The 26377-nt window shown below is 40.6% G+C and overlaps 1 protein-coding gene across 6 annotated transcripts in view; it reads left to right on the top strand.

Moving 5' to 3' along the window:
* Positions 1-26377, top strand: part of Ptpn13 (protein tyrosine phosphatase non-receptor type 13) — a 181571-nt gene that overhangs the window by 48899 nt on the left and 106295 nt on the right. For all 6 annotated transcript variants that reach the window (XM_085691576.2, XM_048427242.3, XM_048427236.3 and 3 more), the window contains exons 3-6: positions 9349-9527; positions 13577-13642; positions 16067-16252; positions 19037-19124. In XM_085691576.2, the coding sequence (XP_085547702.2) occupies positions 9349-9527; positions 13577-13642; positions 16067-16252; positions 19037-19124 (519 nt within the window). The remainder of the gene's footprint in view (positions 1-9348; positions 9528-13576; positions 13643-16066; positions 16253-19036; positions 19125-26377) is intronic.

Here is a 26377-nt window from a genome sequence, read left to right as displayed (position 1 = left end):
GTGTCCCCAGGTTTTGGTGTACATGGAGGGTTCTGTAACCAATCACCCAGGTTGATTGTTGTCTACAGATAGACAACATTATTATATATAGTGACATCATATCTGCTCTTGAGAGAATTCATAGTTTCTATCCTTAACCACATAATTGTAGGAGAAATGTGTGGACTAGCATTATAAAACATTGTATCTCTAATTTGTTGATGACAGATGTTTCTGTCCTGCCTGTTCTCAAGGCTTTTCAGTCTCAAAGAAACACACAGAGGTCTATATTAATTATAAACTGATGGGCCTATTAGCCTAGGCTTTCTTATGAACTAAATCTTACATTGATTCTTAATTCTTGTCTGTGTTAACCATGTGGCTTGGTATCTTTTATCAGTGAGGCATTCTCATCTTGCTTCCTCTTGGTTTGGGTGATGACTGCAGACCGAGTCTTTCCTCTTCTCAGAATTCTCCCATTCTGGTTTCCCCACATATGCTTCCTGCCAGGCTACTGGTCAATCAGCATTTTATTAAACCAATACAAGTGACAAATCTTTACAGTGTATAAGACCATTGCCCCCAGCACTTCTCCCCCTTTTTTCAAAACAAAAACTCTGAATCTATTCTCCTTTGTTTAGCTTTCTTCCTGACCATTATCTATAACAACTTGAAACCAAAACACTCTAAACAAAGACAGACATACATAATTCATATTTCGGTAATGTGGGCATAGTTTTCTAGGCTACTTCCTGATAATTGGGGGCTCTGATAAACTTATGGGGACCAAAAGAAATCTAAGATTATGGTCAAGTTCTGATTGGAACATTCTGTGAGTTTGATTATCTCAGCCAGCAATCTTAAGGCTGTTTTGGATGTAGAATTCAGAGGAAACTCAAACAGAGGTCCTTTGAAATGTTGGATCATCTGTGCTATTCGCTCCTATTGGAGATTTCTCAAGGGGGGTGGTCTTCCTTAATCAAACCTGATTTTTCTTAACCCAGAATGAATCCACAGCCCCTCATGTCCTGTGGAAACAAAAGCAAACCCTCTTCTCCACAGTAACATATATCTTGACTTAAAATTTGAAGTCAAGGCATTTTAAAAATATATATGTTGGCTTAATCCAGCAGCATTTATAATCAAATGTCTTTTAGCAGCTGTTGCTCCTTCCTCAGCCATCAAACCATTCAAAGACAACACAATAACATACAGTACCCAGATTCTCTGTGTATTTTCCATTTTTATGTGGCTTTATTTTAAACTTCATTTATTTTTATTTTTAATTTTTGTTTTTTTTGAGACAGGGTTTCTCTGTGTATCTTTGGCTGTCCTCGAACTCACTCTGTAGACCAGACTGTCCTTGAATTCAAAGAGATCTGCCTGTCTCTGGCTCCCAAGTGCTGGAATTAAAGGTGTGTGCCACAACCGAACTAGTCTCTTTCCTTTTTTTTTTTTAAAGGACTTTATCCTTTTTCTTTTTTTCTCCCAAGCCTACATATATTTTTAAACATGCTGTATACCATTTAGAGGTTTTCTTCATCTGAATCTGTCTTTACTGTGTATCTCTCTTTTTCTGACCTCATGAGTTTTTAATTTACTACACAATATGGCTAGAATGAAAGCCATTGCTTTGACAGTTGGATATACCCCATTCATTAGCTTTCTGAGAGTCTGGCTTTATGGTGGAGGTACTGGAGGGAGCCATGTTTATTGCCAGAACTCTATAGAGTTTCAGGGTCCCTGCCACCACCAAGAAGCATGCTGTCAGCTATTCATAAACACCATTTAAGTGTTTTGTAGCAGGGCCTCTTAAAAGGACTACAAGGTTTTTGCAGCTTAAGCCAAATCAGGAAGCCTCTCTTAAATGAGTCAAACTTGCCTCTAGTAAACAGAGCCCACCTGAGAAAATGCTGCTACCAAAAGGCTGTTCTTTTGTGTCTAGAATTACTTCCCAGGCTCTCTCAGTTTTTATGTGGTTGTAGTTGTTCTCATTGGTGCCATTTGTTGACAGAGGTTTCTGTCCCGCCCGTTCAGTCCCAAAGAAGCACACAGAGGTCTGCATTACTTATAAACTGGTGGGCCTATTAACTGAGGCTTTCTTATTAACTAAATCTTACATCTTACTTTAACCCATAATTCTTGTCTGTGTTAACCACGTGGCTTGATACCTTTTTATCAGTGAGACATTCTCATCTTGCTTCCTCTTGGTCTGGGTGACCACTGCAGACTGAGCCTTTCCTCTTCCCAGAATTCTCTTGTTGTGGTTGCCCTGCCTATACTTCCTGCCTGGCTACTGGCCAATCAGCATTTTATTAAGCCAATACAAGTGATAGAAGACCAGGGTACAAGACCATTGTCCCACAGCAATGTGTCATAATTTTTGGAGGTTTAATTTTATTGGTAGTGAAGATTGTTGTCTTAGTTTGATTTCTGTTGCTGATAAAACACCACAATCAAAAGTAACCTTGGGATGAAAGGCATTTATTTCATCTTATACTTTCAGGTAGCAGTTTCTCACTGAGCTGTCAGGGCAGGAACCTAGAGACAAGAATTGAAGCAGGGCAGGAACCAAGAGACAGGAACTCAGGCAGGGCAGGAACCTGGAGACAGGAACTCAGGCAGGGCAGGAACCTGGAGAGAGGATCTCAGGCAGGGCAGGAACCTGGAGACAGGAACCTGGAGACAGGAACCTGGAGACAGGAACCTGGAGACAGGAACCTGGAGACAGGCACTGAAACAGACACCACTATGGAGGAACTCTGCCTACAGGCTTCTCTCTAACACTTGCTCAACCTGTTTGTTATAGAATGAAGATCATCTGCCTAGGGGGGCCCACATCAATCAACATATACTCCACGGACTTACCTACAATCTAATATTATAGAGACATTTCTTCAGCTGTGGTTCCTTTTCTCAGATGACTGTAGCTGATGTCAAGTTGAAAAACAAAACAAAAAACTATCCAGGATAACCAGAAGACTCAGGAAGCTAAAGGAAAATTAGATAGGACTGTCTTTTGACTTAGTGTGTCACAAAACAAACAAACAAACAAAAGCAAAAAACAGAAGTAGTTCTGTGTTGTGATAGGAAAGGAAGAAAGAAATGGAGCTTCCTTCTTGAGATGTTTGAGTTTGGTGGCCAAATGAGTCTGTGGAGGAAGAAGGTAAATGTTAGGACTGCCTTTCTCTTCCCATGACCAGATAGTTAAGCCCTATTAGTTTTAAAAAGTAATAACTAAGATCTCACTAGTTCTATATTACCAAGTTGCATGATTCTGGGTTCTAAAGAATCTTGTAAATACTTAAACTACAAAATGACTAATTATCAAAAACCGTGCTGAGATCTCAGTAGTAGGTGCTTAGGCATACAGCTTGAGTCTGAGTGATGGGAACAAAGGAAAAGAAGGGGAGAAAGGGAGAGAGACATTTGTGTGACTGTCATTGTTAAGAAATAAGATATTCTAGCTAGTGAAATTTTTAAAAGCTCGTAAAGTGAATTGATTAGATTAGTTAACAGTTTTCTGTAATTTTTGTTACCAGATTTCTTCTTCTTCTATTATAAATAAAACAAATTCTAATGCTGATACTATGGTGATTTATATTCAAATAAATATTTTCATTAACGACATCATGTTGTAGTTCAAGGTAATTGTTATCTTCAGTAAAATCTCAATTTGACAAGTTGTATAATTAGCTACTCTTGTACTAATTGACTGGATTGTCAACTCTTAAACCAAGTATTTAAACTTGAGGACTTTGCTAACTATGCGTGCTGTGCCTTTAGTAGACTACAGAAAGAAGGGACTTTCTCTGAGAAATTTAATTCATGTCTCACAATACTTCATTCTTCAAATGTTTTATATTTCTAATATGACTTGTAGGTAAAAGATACAAAGATAAAGGAAACAAACTCAGAACTCTTCTGAGACATGGAGAACACAGCAATATGATCCAGCTTGGAAACTCCGGGGTTTGTCTGTGGTGTGCTCGCTGTTGTCCTCTGGGAGTGATGTGCACACTCTCTGTCTTTGAGAAGTTTTATTACTTGGTACCGATGGTGCTGTTCTACATGATTTCCCCAGCAGTCCTCACAGCAGCTTTGTGGGCGCAGAGCTGCCTTACAGATGTGGGAGGTGAGGGCAGGGACAGACTGCCTTACAGATGTGACAGGTGAGGGCAGGGGACAGACTGCCTTACAGATGTGACAGGTGAGGGCAGGGGACAGACTGCCTTACAGATGTGACAGGTGAGGGAGGGCAGGGGACAGACTGCCTTACAGATGTGGGAGGGGAGGGCAGGGGACAGACTGCCTTACAGATGTGAGAGGTGAGGACAGGGGACAGACTGCCTTACAGATGTGAGAGGGGAGGGCAGGGGACAGACTGTCTTACAGATGTGAGAGGTGAGGGAGGGCAGGGGACAGACTGCCTTACAGATGTGGGAGGTGAGGGCAGGGGACAGACTGCCTTATAGATGTGAGAGGTGAGGGAGGATAGGGGACAGACTGCCTTACAGATGTGGGAGGGGAGGGCAGGGACTAAGTTGCTCTTAAGATCACAGTTCTGAGTTCTGAACATCAAGCTGAGGGCTTGGACTTGGGTGTCTTCTGCTTTGGTCTAACTCTTAACTGTTTTCTACTCTTAACTGTGTGAAGTGAACATTCTGACACACTCTAACCTCATGCGTGTGTAAGCTTGTGACTTTGGGTGATATCTGATCTCAGACTCACTACAGTACAATCTTAGTGCTGGAGACTCACAAGCTTGTGATCGCTTATATGAAATGCTTTTCAGCAACTGACTGTATCAGAAAACTTCAGTGACGTCAAATGCCTTTGAGGTTATTGTGAGTGTGCCTTTGTTACAGGGACACTTGGAAGCATGAGGGCAATTTTATTTTCAGAGATTGATGTTCTGTCCTGTTTCATAGTGGAGCAAGTGACATTTAATAATAGTAACAAAACTTAGGAATAAATAAATTTTCTCAATTTATAATTAACCACCTTGTTATATATACTATAATTTCATTAGATCATAGTCTACCACAAAATGCTATTATGAAGAAAATGGCGAGACAGTGATATGGCTCAGCAGATAAAGACACTTGTCACATAAGCCTGACAGCCTTTGTTCAAAAAAAAAAAAAATGCAGGGGGAGGGGAGAGGCAGAGAGGCAGTGGAGGAGGAGGAGGATGATGTGGAAAGGCCAAAATGAAGAGTAACTGCTCTGAGCAATTTTTGTTTAATACTAATTTATATCAGGTGATTGATTTAACAATATATTAGTTCTAAGGAAAGAACTGAATTTTTAGAGAACGCTATATCATAGAGTAACTCTCTCAAATCCTTCAGCATTTTGGACAGTTACTTCTGCGTAGAGTTATGTAGTGACCCTGTCGTGACACAGGACAGAGTTCTGTAAATTCTCCACGTGAACTATCAGAGCTCAGAAAGGAGCTCATGCATGAAGCGGCTTCATTCTGATCTCAAAATTAGTCCCTGTTGCTTTTGGCTTTGTTCCCTTTTATCATGTTTGCAACCTTATTACAATCATTTGCCTGGTTTTGTTTTTGAGACAAGACTCTTGCTATGATCCCAAGATGTCCTTGAACTCCTAAGGGCTGTCCTCAGACTCCAGCCTTCCTGTCTCCAGCCTCAGGCTCCTGAGTGCCAGGGTTATAGGCGTAGTTTAAGGTGGAAATCTAAAGGAACTGCAAGCACCCAAAAAGAAAGCATGACTGTTAAGTGGTGTGTGTTCTTTTTTTTCAAACAGAACACCGAAATATTCTCTAAATTGTTTCTTTACATATCAAATTTCTGTGTTTTTCTAACTTCACCTGCAGCTGCTTGAAACTCTGTTCTAGCAGCTCCTCCTGTGGAATGTTAGTGAAAGTCTCCAAATAGAACCACACCGACTGCTGGAAATGGTTATATCAGATTTACTTTTTCATAATAATAGCATTCTTGGAGTACAGTCAGCACACAGCTAAAATGCGGGGCATAACACTGTAAGCTTCTGGAATCTACTTTTTAAATATTAGTTTGCAAACATTCTTTGAAGGATCTTGAAAACATTTGTTTTAGATTCTTTCCTTTTGGTTATCTGGAAGTAGGAATTAAAGAGTGATCCTAGCCACAGCTCCTAAACTCCCTCTCATGTAAGTTCACAGAAGCTTTTATAATTATTTAAGAATATAGTTTGTGGTTTGACTATATTACCTCGGGGATCTAGCACTTCAGTGCCACATATATGTTGTAGAAGCCGACAGTGCTGTGTTCTGTGTCCCCCTGCCCCAGGTTTATCACACGGCCTTGTAAAGTCACTTTGGAAACATTTGTGGCTTTTCAGTGTGTTTTTAAAAGAGCAAAATCATGCCCCTCCCCCCCACTTTATAATTCAGTTTCTGCATGTTTGCTACCATTCTTCTGCCAAAATTGCCGCTCTTCCCTCTCTAAACTCAGTTTCCTGACTGTCTCTGAGCCGTCTTTCTCTCTGGAGCCCACCCATGGTGGTACTACTGTGCTCATTCTGGTTTTAAAGTCCACATAGGGTTAAAGAAGAAAAAAAGGAAGGAATTCTGTCTGCGCTGTGGTTAAGGTAATATTTTTTATTCACAAACCACCTTTTGTATTATTTGTTTGTCAGATGTTTTATGCATTTGTCTTCTGCTTAATTATGTATATATTCTGTCTCCTCAGACATTGGGAGGTCTCATAGTAAATGACCTGCAGTACTGACCATATTATGTTAAAATATGTAGTGACTAAGGTTATTGACAAACATTAGTTCTTTCATAGACATGTACAAACAGCAATTGTATAAAGCGAAAGTTAAATACATATTTTTCCTGTAAAAATAGTTAAGTGACGTTGGTTGTGTTGGTGAATGAATACATTTCTTCATTTCAAAGTGATAAGCAATAATGAATTTTTAAAAATGATTACATTATATATTCCTTAAATGATGCGGGGGCGCAGGTGTGAAGTCAGAGGACAATTTTCAGGAGTCAGAGGTCTCTCTCCACCATGCATCTGAAATTGAGCCCAGCCCTCAGGCTTGGCAGCAAGTGCCTCTACCTCCTGCTGAGCATCTCACCTGCTCAGTAATGAGTTTTTTAAGTTTAGTCTTCTGCTCCATGCCCACCCTAGGCTAGCAGTGGGTCATCTCATTCTCGGGACTTTTTAGTTTAGTCTTCCCTCCTGAGGACAGGGTAGAGCAGTCTGTGGGCGGAGGATGAGGCTAGCCAGCCCTCTTCTGAGCACTTTGACTTCTCGGTAGTGTTCATGCCTCTGTGTTAGTGCTGATACTTAACAGTCTCAGTTCAGAGTGGCAGCAGATTTTCAGAAACTATAAAGACTGTCTCTAAACTAAAGGCTGTTAAGAACTAGCCCTGTGTTACTGGTAGTTTACCCATGCCCCAGTGGATGGTCTATACCTGCTCACATATGGTCAGCTCTTACTGAACCTGAAGGTAATAATATAAAAATAATGACGACAATAGTAATAATGGTAAAGAATTTAGGAAGTCAGGAAGGAGATGGGCGGGTAGGTGCCAGAGAGAGCGAGGTGAAGGGAGATAGTGAGGGGAAAGCATAGATAAGATCAGGTACAGCGTATGCATGTATGAAAGCGTCAGTGAGTAAATAAGAATACTATTGCTAAAAGAGTTGACCCTGGCATTAGAATTCCAGATTCCCAATCAAGTTCAGACCTTGGTAACGTGGAGCTGGACAGCGGCCAGTAGGAAGAACTGATCACAGTGTTCATGATATTAGAGGGGAGGTGAAACCCTGTTTCCATGGTGGGAATACCCCGAGACTCGGTCCTTGGCCTTCAAATCTCATGACTTTCAGTGCCATCCATTACACTAGCAATTCCCCCAATGTAATCCAGCTGTGACATTACCCCATACTCCAAATCCAGCTGCTTACTTGAAATCGCCCTTTGAACATTTTAAAAGGTCTTTGTAAGTCCCAACGAAGAGTTCTCATCTCTGCCAGCGCCTTCCAGCTTGCACATCCAGCCTGCTATCCGTAGTTTCCTGTGTTCAGGTTCAAGCCACATCATTTTCCAGTTACTCAAATCAAACCTTTGCACCATCTGGATTCTGCGCCTCCTCTCATCCTGCCTAATCCTCCAGGAAGTTCTATGATCACTGTCTCTGCCGGTCACACGACCTGCTGCTGTAGCCTGGCTGCTCGGTTCCGTCTCCTTAGGAATGCATTGGTTTCAGTCAACTAGTGTTTTTCCCTGAGTGGGCAATCTGAAAAGAATTCCTTTTATACTGTTTTATTGTGTCTCAACATCTTAAGATCCTGAGTAATACGTCTACCTAGGTTTTAGTAGAAAAACATATGTACGTTGGCTGGAATTTATTTTTTATTTTTAAATCTTGTTTATTTATTTGTGCATTTCTATGTACGTACAGGGTTTCCGTGTGCCACCGCCCATGTGCAGAGGTCAGAGGCCAGTTGGCAGTAGTTGCTTTTCTCCTCCCACCGCATGAACAGAGGGATGACCTCAGTGTGTCAGGCTTGGTAGCACGTGTCTTTCCTCACTGAGCCATCCAACTGGCTGCATTTTTATTTATTTATGTATAAATGTTTATGAATTTACAATGCGGAATTTCCCTTTCGTGATGGCATTTTGAAACACAGAAGCATAAGAACCTGAGTTTGGATTTCCCAGTACTCATGTAAAAAATACAAAATGAAACAAGTCTGGTAGCATGCACCTATAACCCCAGCACTGGTCGGCAGAGGCAAGAGGTCCCTGGGCAGAGCTGGCCAGCATCAGAGTCGGTCAGTCAGCCCAAAGTTCCGAGAGAGCCATAGAGGAAGATGCCCGAGGGCTACTTCTGCTCCTCTCCTCCCACACCCCAAACCTTTTTCTGAACCAAGTGTTCTTAATCTTCCAATATAACATCTGAAAATAAGCCACGGGGAGGCCAGTGAACTCTAGAATTTATTCACAAGATTTTGTGCTTATAGATAGTGTCTTGAAATTATAGTTTTTACTGAGTACTCAAAAGAATCTTAGTCAAAAATGGAGAAATACTGATCCTTCTCCATTTCTGTGTATCAGTATAAAACAGTTGAACCGGGTTTAACTTTTATGACCAGCCTCTTAAGACCTGCCTTCTAGATGTTAAGTGGTGAAGCCAGATGAAGGCATTACTGTGAATGGTGATAGTAGCTATGTCTAGGAGACACCTGCTCTCCTACCATATCCATTTTGAGATGAAACCTCACATTAATGTCTGTGCAGTTAAACTGGGACATGTATTGAGGTGGCTATAGTGTCTTCTAATTCTGATTTTAAACAGTTGTCATTTCTTCTGTTTTCATTTGGGGCTTACACCAACCAGTGAGCATTGCTGACCCTGCCGCCCTTGGCTTCATCATCTCTCCGTGGTCGCTGCTGCTGCTGCCGTCTGGCAGTGTGTCCTTTACAGATGAAAACATCTCCAACCAGGACCTTCGAGCATTCACTGCACCAGAAATGCTTCAGAACCATTCGCTAACTTCCCTCTCTGATGTCGAAAAGGTAAATATTAACTCTTCATTTATTGTGTTGTTAATATTTTGATAGAAGTAGAGCAGGTCAAAACAATGGACTCCCCTTACTCTGTCAGTGGAAAAAACCTTTGAATTTAAAGTAATTGTATGTTTTAATGTGTGTGTGTGTAATATATAATTCAAATGTATTTATATTATTCAGGAAAAGATTTTGACTTGGGAAAATGTTTTAAAAGGTGAATCATAAATAAATTCTGATAGCTGCCGTGTGCACTGTGAGATAGACGGCCCAGAGATAAGGTGGACATATGAGTCCCCAAAGGCTGCATGAGGGCTGCAGTTCATGCAAGGAAAATGGAGAAGCCACATAATTTTAAACAGGGAAGGGACAAGATCACACACGTTTTCAAAATGCCAACTAAAGGTTAGGGAATGGATTGGCCAGGACAAGGATGAAGACGGGGAGCGTTAGGGGCTGGTGTGCTGACCGGAAGCAGACACGGTGGAAACCAGGAAAGGCAGACAGTCAGAAAGCACCGAATTATTGCACACAGCATTTGGAAAATGTCTGAGGTGAATGAAACCTTCCCAGTACAACGTCGATTCTTCTTTACCTTGTGGTCTGTTCTCTGTAGGAAGCACACAAGGGTAGAGAAACTCTCCCCACCTTGGTGCCCCTCTCTGTTCTCTGCCTTCATGAGCCAGTGAGCTTTCCGCGCAGGCCACCTCTGCTCGCAGTCCAGTGGGCATTACTGATCCCTGCACCCCGAGCCCCTTCTTACGCGGCATCCATCCGCTATGCACCCTCATGTACTCGCTTCATGGGCCTTGTCTTTTAGTGAAGATTTACAAAAAGCCCTGTTTGCCCAATCTGATACCGAGTCCCTGTGTTCTGTCCCAGCGATCCCTCACCTGTGACACACATATCACCACCACCTTGGAATTTGCTGCTAGTGAAATTGTCACCTGTACTCTTAGCATTAAGGAGGCAGAGGCAAGAGAATTGCTTTAAGTTTCAGGCCAGCCCAAGCATTTTTGTCTTACTCAGACACTAGCTAAAGTGGATGGAATAGGCCTCAACCCTATGCAGAGAACAGTAGGCAATGGAGGCGAACAGGAGAGGGAGAGGTGGCCGTCCCCAGGGACGAGCACACCAGCTGACTGTCCAGTGCCAGCGGGTCATCCCTGAGAACAGTAACACTCTATAGCCTGAGCTGGCTATGTTTAGGAATGTATATATAATAATCAACTGCCAAGGAAACTGGGGAGGAACACATAAGAGAGACTTTGGAGGGGGTAAGAGGGAGGGAGAAGTGGAATTATATTAAAACCTCAGAAATTAAAAAAAGTTTAAAACTATGGAAAAGAAAACAAGTCATTTGTCATACTTAAAAAGCATAGCCAGCCAGTGATGGCACATGCCTTTAACCCTAGCACTTGGGAGGCAGAGGCAGGCAGATCTTTGAGTTCAAGGCCAGCCTGGTCTACAAAGGGAGTTCCAGGACAGCCAGGGCTATACAGAGAAAACCCTGTCTCAAAATCCATTCCCCCCCCCCCCAAAAAAAGTGAATATCTTTCACTTTTTTGTAATCTTAAAGCATTAGCACATCTAAAAGAATTGTAAATCAAAGCAATGAGTTTATAGTTCATCTTTTATACCCAATCTATGAACAAATATTTTATGTGAAACTTTTGGAAAGCTCCTTATGCATAGCTTACTGAAATGTGGGTTAAGAGATGCTTTGTGATTAGGCCGCCCGATGCTGCGTTGAGTCTTATCCCCGTACACTGAACTCAGCAGACATACAGTAAATACCCTCTGCTAGTTGCTGAGATGTACAGTCAGACTTGTAAGACAGGCTCTCTGTGGTACCAGGAAGTATTAACTAACTGCTTCACTTGAGATACAAATGAAATTACCTGTGTCATCTAAGAAAGACTGTCATCCTGTGTAAATGAGTTTATATGATATATGTCATTATTTATATGATGTATGCCATTTAAAAATCATCTCTGGCTTAGCGCTAGTGGGCATTTTTATTGAAAAAGATAACACATTCTTGGTAAAATGAATAATGCTTAAGAAGTGGACATCATCCCTGCAGACAGGAGACCTAGGAGTCTGACTGTAGAATTGAGGGGGATGTGAGTCAGGATGAACGTAAAAGTCACTAGGAAGAATTCAAAATAAAGAAAAATTGGAAGTACTGAAAATATTTGAAAGTGGAGCGGTTTTTCTAATCTCTAAACTGGGAACAAATTTAGGTGACAGTATAAGAAGTAGATTAAAGCACTGTCACGTTGTAAGAAGAGTGTCAGCATCTTATTTGCACATAGATTTTTTTTCTACCATTTTCTAAAAAGAGAACTGGAAACAGCTTACAGATTTTAAAACAAAGTTTAGAAGATAGAAACTACCTAAAATACAGACAATAAAATAAGAAAAACCTGAAGTAAGGCCCCCTCCACCCCCACTCTCCCATAGAAATGAAAACCCTCTCATGATGTTAGGCAGGGCTCTCTAGAGAGCAGACCCCGTAGGCTGTGTACTTATCAGGAAGGGGACTTACTTACAGACCGGTGTAGATGCAGTAGCGACTGGGAAATCAGCAAGGGGCATCTGCACACTGGAGATGCCCAGAACCTCGTGATCGCTCAGTCCGCGTATCTGGTTGCCTCAGCGTCCTCAGTCCAGGGTTAAAGCCTGGAAACTTCCTGGACATCAGTGGTATGTAGTGTATGTTGGAAACATCTTGAGCAGTGTTTCCCAACCTGTGCATCTGAACCCCTTTGGGGTTCTCAGAAGATTTCCTGCATATCAGATATTTACAACATGACTCATAACCATTACAAAATCACAGTTTCGAAATAGCAGCAGAAATAAATTTATGGTTGAGGTCACCGCAGTATGAGGAACTATGTTAAAGGGTCGCAGCATTAGGAGGGTTGAGAACCACTGACAGAGTCTGGTGGCAGCAAGGGCAGCAGCCGCAGAATGTGCAGGTAGGCTTCTCTTAGGATCCTTTACTAGTACACTGATGGAAACCTCTGGTCTCTGCCCCTGTGACCATACACGCCCATCTCCTGCCTGTCAGCCCTCTCTCTCCAGTCTTTCTAGAAACAACCTGTCAGCATCACAGTAGGTTATTTTCTAGCAAATGACAGAAAAGTCCTTTGATCCTCCTCCTCCTCCTCCTCCTCCTCCTCCTCTCCCAAACCCACAGATATGCTAATCAAAACTCCAGTTAGATTTCCCCCCTCACTTTTCAGACTGGCAAACATTTAAATCTTATGTGGAAACTCTTGTGTTACTAGTTGAAATGAAAATGGTAAAACTTTTCTGTATGGATATATGATTCTCTCACTATGCGTGTGCGTGTCTGGTGTGTGTGTGTTTGTTTGTGTGCACACGCACATGCTGGGGGTTGTATAAGGGTAGATTTCACATAATTTCAAAACCAATTCAAGAGAAATGTCTGCATTAAAAAATAATTTTTCCTGAAACGTGTCGCATAAAGTTTGGAAAAGTCTCAGTAAATAGTAGTGCAACAGGCAACAAAACCCTGTAGCAGTGAAAGGGGACAAGCTCTCCAACAGTGAACACAGACACATCTCTGTTGGTAAATTCAGAGGCGAAGCTGCCGGGCAAGGTGGTGCACACCTGTAATCCCAGGACTAGGGAGGCCGAGTTCAGGACAGTCCGGGCTACACAGAGAAACCCTGTCTCGGGTGGGAGTAGGGTGGTCGTGGGATTGGGGGGAAGCAAGGTGTAAAGTACATTTTAAATATTATGTGAAAGAGGATTAAGAATATATACTCACATTTGCTTAAGTTTGCATGAAGAGACTAAGTAAAAGCTAGCAAAATGATGATTCATTGAAAGTGCACTCTGAATTGGTGGCAGGGATTGTGTGTTTACTCCAATTTTTTATTTTTAAATTCCTATGCTTTTATGTAAGATGTAAAATGATTTTTCTCAAATTATGTGTTAAGCTTCCTTGGGAGCAAAGAGTGTATTACTTGTTAAATTTTTTATTTTACCATAAGGTGATTTTTGTAAAAAAATTCTATTCCTAGATCCATATTTATTCTCTTGGAATGACATTGTATTGGGGGGCTGATCATGAAGTACCTCAAAGCCAAGTAAGTGAACCTTCACATTTGTGATATTTTCATATTGATACATATTTACATTTTTTACAGAGCCCTTTCATGTGGTTGTGTGTGTTCTCTGCAGCATGATGCCAGGCACACAGGTGTTTTATACTGTGTGTTATTCACATGTGCACGGTCAGCATGTCAGAATGGGCTAACAGTGAGTGCCATGTTGTTCACGTGTGCACAGTGAGAGTGTCAGAATGGACTGATAGTGAGCGATACATTGTTCACATGTGTACAGTCAGTATGTCAGAATGGACTAACAGTGAGTGCCGTGTTATTCATGTGTGCACAGTGAGAGTGTCAGAATGGTCTAACAGTGAGTGAGTGCTGTGTTGTTCACATGTGTACAGTCAGCATGTTGGAATGGGCTAGCAGTTTGTTCACGTGTGTACGGTCAGCGTGTCAGAATGGACTAGCAGTGAGAGCCTATGAACACACTGAAGATATCCTAAGGATTGTAGCAGTCACTGCCAAGGTTCAGTGATGGAGCCGGACTCTTCAGTATAGCTCGGTGAATAGGCAAATACCTTATTTCTTATCAGCAGCTGGTTTAGGATCAGGGTGTAAATGTCTGATGAGTCAGCCTTGCACTGACCGTAACAGATCAACAGATCTGTTCCTGTTGCCTATGGTAGCAGAGATGGCATGGCACCTCTGGCCCAGTCAGCCTGTGGTAGGGAAGGCGGGGTGCTCTATCCATTTCAGCTCTTTGGGGTAGTGGGGAACTTTTGTTAGTTTTGGGCTCTTGGCATGTCAGAATTCCACTTCATGGCTTCGGTTGTAGCAGAAACACATCTGAGGTTAACTCTCGGGTCTTGGATTCAGATCATTGGGCCAGTTTTAGTATTTCTGCCTTATTCCTAAAATCTCTATTTATCCAAGCTAAATTGTAACAATTAAAATTTCATTTAGGGCTAGGGAGAAGCAATAGGAAATTGCTTGCCTCACAAGCATGGCAGCCTGTGTTTGGATCTCTGTCACATACATATCACAGGACATGGCCAAGCATGTTTGTAGCCCTCATTCCTGGGGGATGGGAATAGGCAGATTCCTGACACTCACTGATCAGCCATGGGACTGGTGGGTGGCTACAGTCTTAGTGGGAGAGCCTTCCTCAAATGACACTGTGGAGTGGATAGTACAAGACACCTAATATCCACATGCACACACACACCTGTGAGAGCTCACGTAGCACAGAGACCACACACACAGCTGCACTTATTCACACATGTATCAAAGTAAAAGGAAGAAGAGGAGGACAAAGAGGAGGAAGAAAAAGCTGGGTTTATTTAGTCATTTAGAAATACAAAAGCAGATTTTTTGTTGTTGACTGTCAAGAATCTTAAGCTTAGTTCAACTTAGCCCAATCTAATTTTTCTCTTTGGAAATTTTTGTTGATTTTCTTTCTCTCCTTAGTTTCGATTCTGTAAATACATATGAGAAAGTTCTTACTGGAGATATTCATGTCCTTTGTCATGTAATATAACTGTCATATAAAATGTAGCCATCTACAGTTAGCATTTTGAATTATTTTCTAATAACTGGAAATAACGTCAATATCAATGATATAAAATAATTTAAAATCATACTTTATATATATCATGGTATGGAAATGATCATAAATCATTACCATTTTAGAAATGCAAGTATGTAATGCATATATCTTGTACCCCCAGCCTAGCAGTATGCTTCTATATTTTCTCTTTTTACTTCTTGGTGACTAGTGATGCGAACCATCTTTTTATATGCTTATTGGCCATTTGGATGTAGAAACTTAAAACTTAATTTTAATTAACAAAAATAATTTCACATTCTTGTTTCTGTTTCATCAGATAAATGAGAACCCATTTCATTTAGCTGCTCTTGAGTCATTTTAATATCTAGACTCTTCCATCTTATCATACAAATATCAAAGTATATAGAAAAAGATACAGCTTATGAACACTGAATATTGAAGCACTGTCCCTATTTCTCAATATATTTATCTAATCAAAGAAGTTCACTTCTGCCAGGCATGGTGGAGCACACATTTAATTCCCAGTATTTGGAAGATAAGGCAAGAGTCTCTGTGAGTTCAAGACCTGCCTGGTATATAGAGAGAGTTCCAGGTCAGCCAGGGCTATGCAGTGAGACCCTGTCAAATAAAAACAAAAACAGAATCTACCATTTCTTTTTTACAAAATCAATAGTGTTTTGAAAAAATTACACTTTTATTTAGGAAGACATGTTAACTTCCTTCTATTAATATAGAAGGTTTTGGGGTCACATGGGTCAGCCAGACATAATTGCCATTACAAAAGAATTCATTTCCTCCAAATATAGTGCTGCGATCCCTGAGATTCCTATAATTTCTTTTCTTGTGGTGATTACTCCCGCTTGTTAATATGGCCTTTCCTTTCCTTCTAGCCCATCAGGCTGGGAGACCATCTCAACAGCATCCTGCTAGGCATGTGTGAGGACGTCACCTATGCCCGAGTGTCCGTGCGGACTGTCCTGGATGCCTGCAGTGCCCACATTAGGAACAGCAACTGTGCACCTTCGTTTTCCTACGTGAAACAGTTGGTAAAGCTGGTTCTGGGAAATATTTCTGGGGTAAGCTACAGTTGAAAACATAGTCATATTTTGAAATTCAGTAACACACAAGTTTTCTTTATTGTACATTCTTTAAATGTATAATAGCAGTTTTTCAAAATTAAGGATTTAAAGGGAATTTATAATAGCTTTAATGTTCATTGTTTACTCCAAACAGTACTTTAAAATTTAGAATTCTATGCAGTTTCCCACATTTTATGAAAGTCATCCATTTTTCAAGAGCTTTGTCGGAGGAAAGATTGTAGAACAGCGACAGGGTCGTCACCCTGGGAGTCCTCTGTCCTTCCTTAGTCCCCCTCTGGTCTCATCTGCAGAGCTCTTCGCAGATCATTGTAATTGATTGCCTTGAGGAAACACATTGATCCACAAAATGAGTGTCAGAATTCTTATTGTGCTTCCTATTTCTAGATCTCTTTCTTGTTCCTCACTTGTCAGGATTCCCTCGGTCATCCTCAACCTTCTCCCCATTCTCGGGTGGGAAGGAGTCTTTGGTTCTCTTGCTGCTTGAGACTTGGGTACTTACCTTTTCTCTCATTCAGGATGTAAAGAACTGAAGAGTAAAATCCATGTATAATAATCCCATCTCTGCTCTTCATCCTTTAAGCTGTTCTGTCTGTTCTCTCTGTCGGGGCTGTTATTGCTGTCTGGCTTTCTGACTGGCATATGTACTTACCCACTCTTGCTCTGTGGTGTCCATCGGTGCTCCTCCCTTCGCTGGGTAGACCCCAGATTTGTGCTATCACAGTGTCCTTTCTAGCTTCCTCTTAATTCCTCGTTCTTAGGAGGTTTAGTTCCTCCATCTTAACCAGGATACTGTCCGGCAAACGGAATATATACATATTCCACACAACTTTGCCAGTTGGTGAGAAACGGACTCAGATCTCCTAAACAGATGTGAACGGTCCCCACTGAGTGTCCGTGCTGGGAAGGGCTGATGGGTGCAATTCTCTTGCTGTGGCTGCTCCCATTTTATTTAGTTTGTTTCAGTTCTGTATGCTCATTTAAAAAACACAGCTAAAGCTGCTAAAGCATGAGTGATACATGATAGAGACATGGATAGAAGCTACTAAAGCATGGGTGATGCATGATAGAGACACAGATAGAAGCTGCTAAAACATGGGTGATACATGATAGAGACATGGATAGAAGCTGCTAAAACATGGGTGATACATGATAGAGGCATGATTGGAAGCTGCTAAAACATGGGTGATACATGATAGAGACACAGAAGTTGCTAAAACATGGTGTGATGCATGATAGAGTAACAGTTGGAAGTGCATCTCTGACTCCAAGACCTTGCCGTTCCCTTCTACAAGTGGCTATTGGGGTAGTACTCTGGTGTCTTGGTTCTTCTAGTATTGCAATATATTTTCTTTCAGGCTATTGTCATTTTTCTAGAGAAATTGTCATTTTCAGGTTATTGTCATTTTCTACCCTCCCCAGCTCAATAGAATCCATGCAAACATTTCTTTTGATGTTTCCTTTATTTTTGTCAACTGTTAAAACAATGTGAAAAACGTCAGTACCAGACTTTGCATAGATCCCATTGGAAAACCTTTTCATCATAAATAAAAGATGTTTGTTGAACAACTCCCCCTAAAAAACTCCCAATATATTTACCTTAATTTTGACTAGCTATAAAATACGATTACTATCCCTGTTACCCGAGACAGTTGTGAAGGTAACTGAGCTGCTCCGGCGCTTCCAGCTGTGCTGGTGATCTTTCAGAGCATCTGTAATCGTTGTGAAGATCAGTACAACATGTGTAGTGCACTGCGCCATGCCAGGCACACACTGTTCACTAGACGGCAGTCGCTATTAATAACTCCCTCAAAGCAAGCATTCACAACTATGCATCATACTCACCATTTTCCTGTCCCCCAACAGTCAGGGTGGTCTGGACTGATACCATTTATGTAAATCAAGGACTGCATCATTTCACAAATACTTCCATCTAAATCTTCTTTTGAATAGGAATTAAACTGCTTTGAATCATGAGTGTGCTACCTGAGACAGAGTTGTTACCCACACACTAACTTCTGTAATGGAGAAATAATAAAATGTGTGTGCATAGACACAAGCGTGGACATGACATTTGACATAGCTTCACTATTCTGTTTTCAGTTTGAGTCTGCATCTGTCCTGCTTTTGATGTCTAAATAAACCAGTATTCTCTAACTTTTATCCTATGTAACATAGAGTTTGACCCAATTTGTGCTTATTTTACCTGAGTATTCATGATTGGTGCCATTGAAACTTCAGAGTGCCAAAGTAGTTTGTTACAGAGAGGATTCCATGAAACCTCAGTTTAAATGTCAGTGGCCAGCATATCCAGTTAAAAAATTTTGCAAAGTATATAATTCTGGCAGACAGTATCAAGGAAATTACTTCTGAAATAATTTAAAATGGTATTCTCAATGTATAAGTGCAGCCAGAAGTTTTCCAATACAAAATTAATATAGCTTTAAAACTATAAATCTTTAAGAGATGAGAATAGTTATTAGGAAGAGAAAAACAGAATACCTCAAGATGCTGCCTTTAGAAGTTGCTAATTTTAGCTCAGTCCCAAGGTGTGAAGCATTCTGTTTGTTGCTTCTCTCCAAAGATGGACTGGCCAGTCCCAGTTCATGCAAATCTTTCCAGACCATAAAATTACAGTCAGCCGTGGAGTCTCTGTGCTTGGTGCTAAGCCCTCGAGATTGGCTAGCGTGTCCTTCTGTGGACAGTCACTGACAAGAGGGGAGATTATTTTATCAAACTTGATTTTTGATTACCTGTGTACAGACGGATCAGCTTTCCCGTAGCAGTGAACAAAAGCCTGATCGAAGCCAGGCTATTCGAGACCGACTGAGAGGAAAAGGATTACCCACAGGTAAGAGTGTGCTAATAGGAACTTTTTAGACCTCAATGCTACTCTCTTGTCTGTGAAAATGTGCTTTCTGGCTTAGAAATCCAGTCAGTCATGCCTATGGCTCGTATGAATGTAATGATGCAGAGTAGAAGCCACGGAAGAGAAAAACACCAGGCACAATACTAAATAAACATTCCAGTTGTGTAAAAAGATCAGCGGTCAGAACTCCCGCACACACCCTCAGTACCATCGTTTGCTTACACTATGTTTAATAGATAGGCTGTAAAGCATGACGTGATGGGCACAGGCGTGTATTTAGGAGCAAACAGTGACACCCCTGAAGCCAGAGCTCTTGAGAGCGCGCGGAGGCGCTGACTGCACGCGGGTGTCGTCTCTTCTAGTTCTCTGGCAGTGCCAGGCACTAAAGTTATTCCGTGAGTAAGTATGTCGTAGCTTGTACTTGTCAAACACTGCTGTCGGTTATAGGAGGCCTGCTAAATAAAATGAACAGTGGCTGGTTATTTGGTGGTAACTTATAATGGATCTATAATGATTATGTCATAGGCTTTTAAAAATGCATGGATATTCTAAATATTCAAGATAAAAAGTAGATATAAAAATAGGATTTTAAAATTCTTTTTCTTTTTCTTTTCCTTTCTTTTCTTTTTTTCCCCTGAGTTTCTCTGTGTAGCCTTGAGTGCTGGGATTAAAGACATGCACCACCACCTCCTGGAAAAAATGGATTTTTTTTTTGTTTTTTTTGCTAAGAACCAGGCTTGGCTTTTTTAAAGATAAATTTTGATTTTATAGATTAATTTTGTTATCTTTTTTTTTTACTTCTCATCAAAAGTTGTTGAAAGCCCTGGTAACATAAATATTAGCAAGAATTTTTGTTCAAAGAAAAAAGTAAAAATAACAAGTATATTCAAATAAAACATGTTCTAATGTATGCACTTTAATAAAATAAGTTAGAAAATTTGCATTCCTTATTTTTACTTTAACCACACAACCAGCATATTTAAAACCCAGCTTATTTAAAAAACAAAAACAAAACAACCTTGTGAGAAAGCTTTCTTGTAAAATTAAGGTATAGACCCTTGATTATCTGGACTCTGCAGAGAGTCCAGAAGCCTCTTAAGCATTGAGTGTCCTCTAAACCAGGGCTGCGCTTCTCCTGAAGTCAAGGAGAGCAGCTCATGTGTGTCTGTGGGGTCCTTTGCAGGGCTCCAGTTGGCTGCCTCACAAAGCTGTGTTTCCTTTGTCATAAGTGAGGGTTGTTATTGTTCCTTTGTCGTAAGTGAGTGTTGTACTGTTTCTGAAGAAGTATCTTAGCTTTCATTTCATGATAGTAAATTCATTTTTAGTTAGATCAAGGTTCTTTTCTAATATTTATTGTTTATGTGTGGATAAAAAGTACAAAGCGAGTTTTGTCTGACATAGCTTTTAGAATGTCCTGATAGCAGTTTAGGTTATTTTTAGTCCTTTTTGCCAGTGTTTCCTTTGCTACCCTCATTCTCTCGGCTATGTGGACACATGCTCTATGGAAAAGATGCTGTTTGTTGTCCTAGGATTTAAACTAAAATATAATGTGGACGTTGGTGCAAAGAATCATCAGTTTTAGTCACTCTCCTTTTTAGAACAGAATAATAATAGAGAATTATGTAAGAGTGTCAGTAGCAAGCTACAGCACTCTTTTTTTAAGGACTCACCCTGAGCTTGTAATTGAGACATTAGACTATCAAGGCTTGCCTTTCTCCCTGTCTCCCCACTTCCTTTCTTTGCCCCTTTCCTCCCTGCATTTCTTTCATCTGTGGCCCCCTCCACCCCTCCTCCACCTCCTACCTTCTGTACCTCTGCTCTTCTCTTTCCTGTTCAGTCTCTCCAATCTTCCTAGAATTTCCCTCTGTCCGTTCCTGCTGCCAGTTACTTAGCCGTGTTGTGCAGTTAATGTTTATTTATGTTACTTGCTGATTTAATAAGTATAATTTTATATTTTTATGATTAATTCTTCTAGATGTTTTATGTTCTTTCAAGACCTCCTAAAACTGGTGTGATAGATTTTTGTCTATTCCATGCCCATCAAGGGTCTACTGGGGGGAAAACTGCCCTGCTGTGCTTAGCTTATGAAATTTTAAAGGCTGTGAAATGTTGACACGGCACATTTTATTACCATCAGTGTTTCACAGTTTAATGTTCCAGACACTAATTTTCATACGATATTTCAGGGGTAGCAACTAGAGACTTGTAGGAGGAGACTGTTCATTCATTTCCCAGCTACTCAGACCCTAATAATCACACAGAAACTATATTAGTTACAACACTGTTTGGCCAATGACTCAGGCAAATTTCTACCTGGCTCTTACATCTTATATTAACCCATTTCTATTAACCTGTGTATTGTCACGAGGCTGTGGCTTACCAGGTAAGGTTCTGGCTGGCCATCTTTCTCCTTAGATAGCTGCATGGCGTTTCCTTGACTCTGCCTACCCTCTCTATATCACTGTTTGGATTTCCTCACCCAGCTTTGTTCTGCTAAGCCATTGGCTGAGACAGCTTTATTCATTAACCAATGGTAATAAAACACATTCACAGCATATGGAGGGGAATCCCACATCAGAGACTTAATTGAATCTGTATCTACTCTAGCAAAGCCTAACTAGTGGTTTATTTATTGCTTTTAAGTAAGAAATTATGTAAGTTTAGCTTCCTGAACATAAAGAAAAATCCTGATATATTATGTTTAGTTTATTTTGTAAATGTTCAGTGAGTATGTCTTGATTGTTCAAGCATGAGAAAGAATTTTATCAAAATGTTAGACACTGAAATATAATAGAATCCCGTTTTTATAGTTTGACGTTTTGGTGTTTTCATAAGGAATATGTGAGACTTCTATTATTTCACTGGTCTCATACCATGGGTGAGCAATAGGTAAAAAACGAAAGCATCCCACTGTCTCGGCTTGTATTATTTGACCTTTTTCTTACTGTAACAAAGCATTACAAGTTTGAAAATAAGTTTTAATCCCTTTTATTTATGACTTTGATTTTATACTAAAAATTGCTCAGTGGCATTGTTTAATAGATCTTTAGGACTCTGATTCATGGGCTGTTTCAGTGCAGATAATTTTACAAACTAGTAGAAGTCATTAATATTGATTATATTCTGTGAGAGTAAGATCAGAACAAATCCCTCTGTCTAAACTGAAGAGAATTTGTAAAGAATTACAATTCGTCACTCAGGGTAAACCAGATGTTTTTCTACTTCCATTTTGGAGTAAAAAGAAGAATCAAGCATTTCTCTCAATTACATTTGGAGTAGAAATTGTACCCTTGTTTTGGTTGGGGATAGTAGAGTTCTTGGCCAGCACTTACAGAATAGTAAGAATATTGTACCGGAGCCATTTCAAGTTCCTTTTTCAGTCTTCAACACCTCAGCAGAACTGAAGCAATGAAAGCATGCTGACTACATGCCCACAGGTCAGAGACGATAAGCAGTCAGGTGTCGGCAGCACACATTAATTTCAGAGGTTTAAAACTGGGAAAATAATCAGCTGTCTGAGAACAAACCCTCTTCTAGGATGCGGATGTCCTGTGGACATGCTTGTTCCATTTCTGCCCACCGGTAGCCATGTACCCTGTAAGCCTATGTTGCTAGTGAAGATTCCCCTCAGTATTCACCAGTTAAAGTGTCTATGGGCTGTAGCTTCAGTGTATTGATCACAGTTCCATAAAGAAAGCAGTAGGCCGAGCAGTGAGATACAGAATTGGGTTGAAAGAAGCAAGTTAGTTCATGGATAATCTGTATCTGTTGTTTGATTGCTAATTTAATACCACTTACTATTTTGTGTGTGAGTGAATGACCTTGAATCTTGCTTCTGAAATCTGTCACAAGAGTCAAATCCTAAACTTGTGGGCTGTCTGCCCCTACTTTGTTACTTAATACTGCCGGTCCTGATGGCATGGCTTCACTACACACACACACACACACACACACACACACACACACACACACACACACACAAAACACAAGTATTTCCTGCCAAGTGTTAGGAGAAACCTATATTGTCAGATAAGTGGTGATGGCTTCAGAACCCCAGGACGATTCTGCTTCTGTTTTCTGTGTATTTGAGCTCATTTTTAAGGACAGCGGGGAACTCAGCAGCTGCCTTTAAATATTAAAGTTCCCTTCCCAGAGATGCTCTGACTTTTTGAGTCTGTGTGTGAGAGGGAAGAGGAAATGATAGGATACAAATTGAATTGAAACAGTTGGTACTATACTCCATGAAGACTTTTTATAGTCTTAAAGTCTTAAATCTATTTTTGTTTCTTTTTCAAGACAAGTTTTCTCTGCGTAGCCCTATCTGCCCTAGAAGTCACTCTGTAGGCCAGCTGGCTCTGGCTCTCAGGTGCTGGATTAAATGTGTGTGTCCCTTTGTCCTGATTTTCTTAAATCTTTTGTTTGTAGCTGTTCACTCTATTTATTGCTCCCTATTTGGATTTTAGCAAAATGTACACTCTCCAGGAGATTGTTTATGGCTTCATTTTAAATTTGGATGCTTTAATTGGTGGTAATCTGTGTCTGTAAATTGAGCTCAGATCCTCCTGAAGAGATAGCAATGTCTACTTTATCATTTGTGGAAAATGTTATACTCTATTCAAGAATAGATCTAAGACTTTTATGGAAACCTTCTGGTCTCTGGTTTCATTATTTTCTCTCAAAAGAATGTGTAAATTCTTGGTAGATTATTATATGTCTAGGAAAACAAATTAGATAGAAAAAAGACAAAATTTGGTACCTATGTCTTCATTCCAAAGAACTCAGAATTGTTCAGATGGGTTATCTCACTTCTCCTGTTGTCTCAAAAAGAAGAAACTTTAAATCATCCCACATGTTGTAGCTGGAAGAAATGAGAAACATGGAGATTGACCGGCTTGCACAAGCTTATGGGTTGATTAGGAAGAAACCATTAAAACCACAGTCTCTTGATAGGAGTCTTTCTGCTAAATGATGCCACCTAAAGTGGTTTTTAAAAGTTTTATACCAGCTTGTATTCCCACCAGCAATGCAGAAGTATTGTCAGTGTGGCAATTTCTCAGAAAATTAGGAAACAACCTTCCTCAAGACCCAATAATACCACTTTTGGGTATATATCGAAAGGATGCTCAATCGTGCCCCAAGGACATGTGCTCAACTATGTTCATAGCAGTTTCATGTGTCATAACCAGAACCTGGAAACAACCTAAATGCCCCTCAGTCGAAGAATGGATAAGGAAAATGTGGTACATTTACACAATGGAGTACAACACAGCCTAAAAGAGTAATGACAACTTGAATTTTGCAGGAAAATGGATGGAGCTAGAAAACATTATTTTGAGTGAGGTAACCCAGACACAGAAAGACAATTATCACATGTACTCACTCATAGGTGGTTTTTAAACATAAAACAAAGCCCCCCACAGACCACAATCCCAGAGAACTTAGACAACAATGAGGACACTAAGAGAGACTTACATAGATCTAATGGGAAGTAGAAAGTAGAAAAAGACAAGATCTCCTGAGTAAATTGGGAGCATGGGGACCTTGGGGAAAGATTGCAGGGAGGGGAGCAGAGACAAATGTAGAGCTCAATAAATATCAATAAAAAATTTTTATAATCAAGTCACTCAACCATCATTCTCTTGGAAGCTGTGTTGTAAGACATCATAGCTGTAAAACAAAGGAGACAGAGTCTCTTACTGTTCTGCTTGGGGTAACTGTATAGAAAGCTAATGGAAGTGATTAAATAATAAAGTGATGTATGAATTTCACAGTAGACAGTCTAGTGTGCTCTGCTAGTGCAGCGGAAGGAGTAAGTGTGTCAGGGTGAGTACAGCAAAAGGGATAAATGTGTCAGGGTGAGTAGTACAGCGGAAGGGTAAGTGTCAGGGTGAGTAACAGTGGAAGGGTAAGTGTGTCAGGGTGAGTATTACAGTGGAAGGGTAAGTGTGTCAGGGTGAGTAACAGTGGAAGGGTAAGTGTGTCAGGGTGAGTATTACAGTGGAAGGGTAAGTGTGTCAGGGTGAGTAACAGTGGAAGGGTAAGTGTGTCAGGGTGAGTATTACAGTGGAAGGGTAAGTGTGTCAGGGTGAGTAACAGTGGAAGGGTAAGTGTGTCAGGGTGAGTAACAGTGGAAGGGTAAGTGTGTCAGGGTGAGTAGTACAGCGGGAGGGTAAGTGTCAGGGTGAATAACGGTAGAAGGGTAAGTGTGTCAGGGTGAGTATTACAGTGGAAGGGTAAGTGTGTCAGGGTGCGTAACAGCGGAAGGAGTGTGTCAGGGTGAGGAACTTTCATTATTTCTTCCTCCTCTAAAGCTCAGCAGCCCTAGTGGCGATGCTGTCACCATAGGTGTGCCCACAGCTGCCGTGCTTTACCGATGATTGCAGTGGTATTTATTGCATGTGTAGCTTGCACACATGTTTAGAGATTTGGGAAAGCGGTCGAGTGGTACACACTCTGCTCTGTCTCCAGTACAAATGACTGAACAGTGCTGTTATCAGCACGAGCTCTTTAGCCAGCAGACTCGGGCATCAGTCAGTCTAGCCTAGGACACGGTATTTCTTCTCACCAGTATGGAGAGGTTCTGTATTTGAACTCATATTTTAAGTTACTGGATTGGTGAATTTTCCTTAGTGCCTTAGCAACATAAAGTAACTACACTACTATAGTATGCCTTTACTTTATTTAGTAAGATTTGTGATTTTCAGAATTCTTACTATTATTTTATACTGTATCCTTTATTGTACATAAATAACCCTCTTTTATAAAACACAGCTTTTCATCCTATAATGTAAATCAGCAGTTATGTGTCTGGTTGTACAGCATCATTAATGTGACAGAATATGGTGATGCTGCCAGATAGGAAGATCTGGTTTAAAAATGGGTTGTTTGGGCCGTCTGACATCAGCCTTCTTACCACGTGCCTACACACCTACCTAAGAACATGGCTCCTTTTAATTCCAGAATTCAAATAAAGCCATTCATGGGCAAAGGGATGCAGGAAAAAAGCCACTTAGCTTTGTTTTTCTTGTCTTACCCACAATGTTCTTCAACATTTTTGTAACTCATAACTTTACGATGCTTATACTTTCCATTGGATCATTCATGACAAGTGTGTACTCCTCTGGCTTTAAACTTGTCTCACACTGCCATTTTTGACCCATTTCCTCATCCCATCTGCCTTCGTTTCAGATCTTTCTGTTTCACCATCTTTTTTGTGGTTTCCTTGGCAACCAAAG

The sequence above is a fragment of the Myodes glareolus genome, chromosome 8 (assembly GCF_982192425.1).
Source record: "Myodes glareolus chromosome 8, mMyoGla1.1, whole genome shotgun sequence".
Classification (NCBI taxonomy): Eukaryota; Metazoa; Chordata; class Mammalia; order Rodentia; family Cricetidae; genus Myodes; species Myodes glareolus.
The sequence above is the reverse complement of the archived record's forward strand: the minus strand, read 5'-3'. Positions and strand labels throughout refer to the sequence as shown.